At 36.3% G+C, this 3,152-nt stretch overlaps 1 protein-coding gene across 2 annotated transcripts in view; it reads right to left on the bottom strand.

Moving 5' to 3' along the window:
* The window catches only part of tmem106c (transmembrane protein 106C), a 7,471-nt gene extending 7,117 nt beyond the window's left edge, over positions 1-354 (bottom strand). Inside the window, exon 1 of one of the 2 annotated variants that reach the window (XM_016236676.1) lies at positions 262-354. Coding sequence is in view for 1 of the 2 variants with exons in the window: in XM_016236675.1 (XP_016092161.1) it covers positions 204-254 (51 nt within the window). In the remaining variant the exon portion in view is untranslated. Of the gene's footprint in view, positions 1-203 lie in introns of both variants that reach the window. The other variant, XM_016236675.1, reaches the window with a different exon arrangement.
* Positions 355-3,152: the final 2,798 nt, after the last annotated feature.

The following is a 3,152-nucleotide window of genomic DNA, read 5'->3' as shown; positions in this document are numbered from 1 at the left end:
TGTGTGTGTGTGTGTGTGTGTGTGTGTGTGTGTGTGTGTGTGAGTGTGTGTGTGTGTGTGTGTAAAATGAACATCAGTTTGTCCGTTTCAACCCAGTCTATGTTCAGCTGACTGTAGCAACTTTATTCAACTGTACACGTTGTCAAACTACCGGCATACATAAGGAAACTATATTTTCACCGAGTTTGCGTTTGGAAACTTACATTTTGATTGCTTGTGAGTTTGCGATCAAGCTCGTGAGGCTGAAAAAGCATCGCTTACCTTGAAGCTGTGAGCCACACAGATGTCAGCGCTGCTGCGGCTTGATTCCGCTGAATGTCATGTGTTTGTGTTTGTGTTTGTGTCTCTGCTCTGAAGGCTCTGAGCAACACATCGACTCTCTACCGCCACCTGTCGCTCTGGAGATCAGGGATCATATACAGTCAGTGCAATAGTCATTCTGGGAAAACAAGCATCGCCTATCAAACTAACAAAAAAGGGTAGTAGCGTCGAAAAGCAGCGAAGCTATTTTCTAGTGATGGCTGATTTTGAAGCAATGCTTCGTGAAGCTTCGAAACCTTTGCGAGTCATGGGTCCTCCATAAAACACACAAAACAAGCAATGCAAATTAATAAAAGAACACATATTATACGGACACGTCATATTTAATGATGTGCTAATTTGATGATTTGTTAATTGTATTTAATTAACATATTATATTTTCAATAAAACATTTGCAAGGGGTTTTAAAACTGTTTTCGAATCTTTCGAAAAGGTTCATGCAGCTTTTCAGTAAAGCCCAGTGTTGGGGGTAACGCATTACAAGTAACGCGAGTTACGTAATCAGATTACTTTTTTCAAGTAACTAGTAAAGTAACGCATTACTTTTTAATTTACAAGAGAATATCTGAGTTACTTTTTCAGATAAGTAACGCAAGTTACTTTGTTTTCCCATTTTATTGACTGACAGCTCTCCTGTCCCCATGTTGGGAGAAATCGGGAGTACAGAGGCGCTGTGTGAACATGTTACTGTAGTTCTAGACTAAATGTGAACGTGATTAATTCATCCCACTCACAAAAAACAGATTTAGTATTCATCAAAATGAATTAAAACAGTGAAATGCAAACTCAGAATATGATGCAAACCTGCAATAATTAAATATGTTAAATAACACAAATGTATCTAATCCCAATTTATTAATCAATGTCTTTGCTGCTGACCTTTGAGGATCCAGTTCAACCATACTAATAAGCACAAATGACTTTAGAGAAACTAACAATTGTGCTTTGGTTTTGTTATTGCTGAAGAGTGCTTCTTCTCCTCCGTTCTACTGTACAAACGTGAATTTACTTTTGCTTCAGCCTGAGGTTTATTCATTACACTTTTTGGTGTGAAAGGGCTTTTATATTTGCTATAAATAGAACTTCTTATATTAAAAACAATCAAGCCCTGCTTATATTTAAAAAGTAACGCGAAAGTAACGCAAAAGTAATATAACGCATTACTTTCCATAAAAAGTAACTAAGTAACGTAATTAGTTACTTTTTTAGGGAGTAATGCAATATTGTAATGCATTACTTTTAAAAGTAACTTTCCCCAACACTGATAAAGACTATATTATTTTATTGATGGAGTAGTGGGGTTATGTTTCAGCGGTTTCAGTCATGTTTGTATATAATGTCAGTGGTTTCCAAATGGGACTTTTTGAATAATTTCTTATCTTATCAGCCGGTCAGAATCGATCAGAGTCGTTTTGGCATAAATGACTCACTCATTCAACTGAATCGCTTGGGCGGCTCAAAAAGTCATGAAAGTCATTATTAGTACCCATAGCACTATCCACCTACCTCATACTTCATCGCTAGTGGGATAGTGAGGACGTCACTTCCTGTTTGTTGCTGCTGTGTGGTTTGAGTTTGAGCTCCGTCAAGTTAATTCTTTGTCGTCCCATTTTTTATCTTAAAATCAATTTTATACACCATCCTTTTCAGTTCTATAACGTGTGAATATATCTCCTATCGTATTCTACAACAAAAACAATCAGAGCGCTTTGTTATCACTAGTTCTATTTTTGACTTCCGAGTCCGCTATTAGCATATAGCCCGCTAGCATCGCCAGCGTGGTTGCCGCTAATCTCGCTTACACTAATACTCTATTCACACACATTTCCATTGTTTTACTCACTGTTACTTTATCGTTGACATGATTGCAAAGATATTATTTAAACTGAGCTGGATGTTGACATCACTGAATTCAATGATGAACTGTCTTTAACTGAAAAATGAGTGTTTACTATTGTCACTTTGCATTATTGACACTATTTTCCTAATTAATGCTGTTCAGTTGCTTTGACACAATCTGTATTGTTAAAAGCGCTATATAAATAAAGGTGACTTGACTTGACTAGTGGGATACCGTAGCCATACTTTACCACTTATATGAGAATAACATAAAGAAATATAAAATAAACTCTTTTAATGTGTACTCCGCAGTCAGATGAAAACTGCTTCCCATGTTGACGACACACAAGAGGTTCACAGTTAAAATAGCCTATTCACTAATAACCATGAACTACACAAAATGCATGTTATATCTCTCTCTCACGTCCCTCACCAGTTTGGGTATCTATTTTGGTGGGAAAATATGCATTAAACAAAAAATACATTATGAAGTTAGCTTCCACTTAATCTAATGTCCCGCCCCCCCTCCCATTTTAATTAACAATAATAGAAAAATGCACAAACATTAGAACAAGAACAAGTAGGGGATACAGCAAAAAAAAAAAAAAGAATATAATTAAATAAGTAATAATAATAATAAAATAAAATGAAGTAAAATAAAAAAATATATAATCATACAGTCATTCAATCATTTTACAATTTTCTATAAGCTTTTGTAAAGGGCAATAGAATATACGGTGTGTACAGTATAAAAACCATTACGCCTATGGGATGTCCCCACTTTTCACAAAAACAAATCTGTGTGTGTGTGTGTGTGTGTGTGTGTGAGTGCGTGTGTGCGTTGTGTGTGTGTGAGCATGTGTGTGTGTGTGTGTGTGCGTGCGTTGTGTGTGTGAGCATGTGTGTGTGTGTGTGTGTGTGTGTACCTGGTATTTATCACGTTATGGGGACCAAATGTCCCCACAAGGATAGTAATACTAGTAAATTTTGAC

Source organism: Sinocyclocheilus grahami, unplaced genomic scaffold, assembly GCF_001515645.1.
Source record: "Sinocyclocheilus grahami isolate Dianchi unplaced genomic scaffold, SAMN03320097.WGS_v1.1 scaffold494.1, whole genome shotgun sequence".
In the NCBI taxonomy this organism is placed as follows: domain Eukaryota; kingdom Metazoa; phylum Chordata; class Actinopteri; order Cypriniformes; family Cyprinidae; genus Sinocyclocheilus; species Sinocyclocheilus grahami.
The sequence above is the reverse complement of the archived record's forward strand: the minus strand, read 5'-3'. Positions and strand labels throughout refer to the sequence as shown.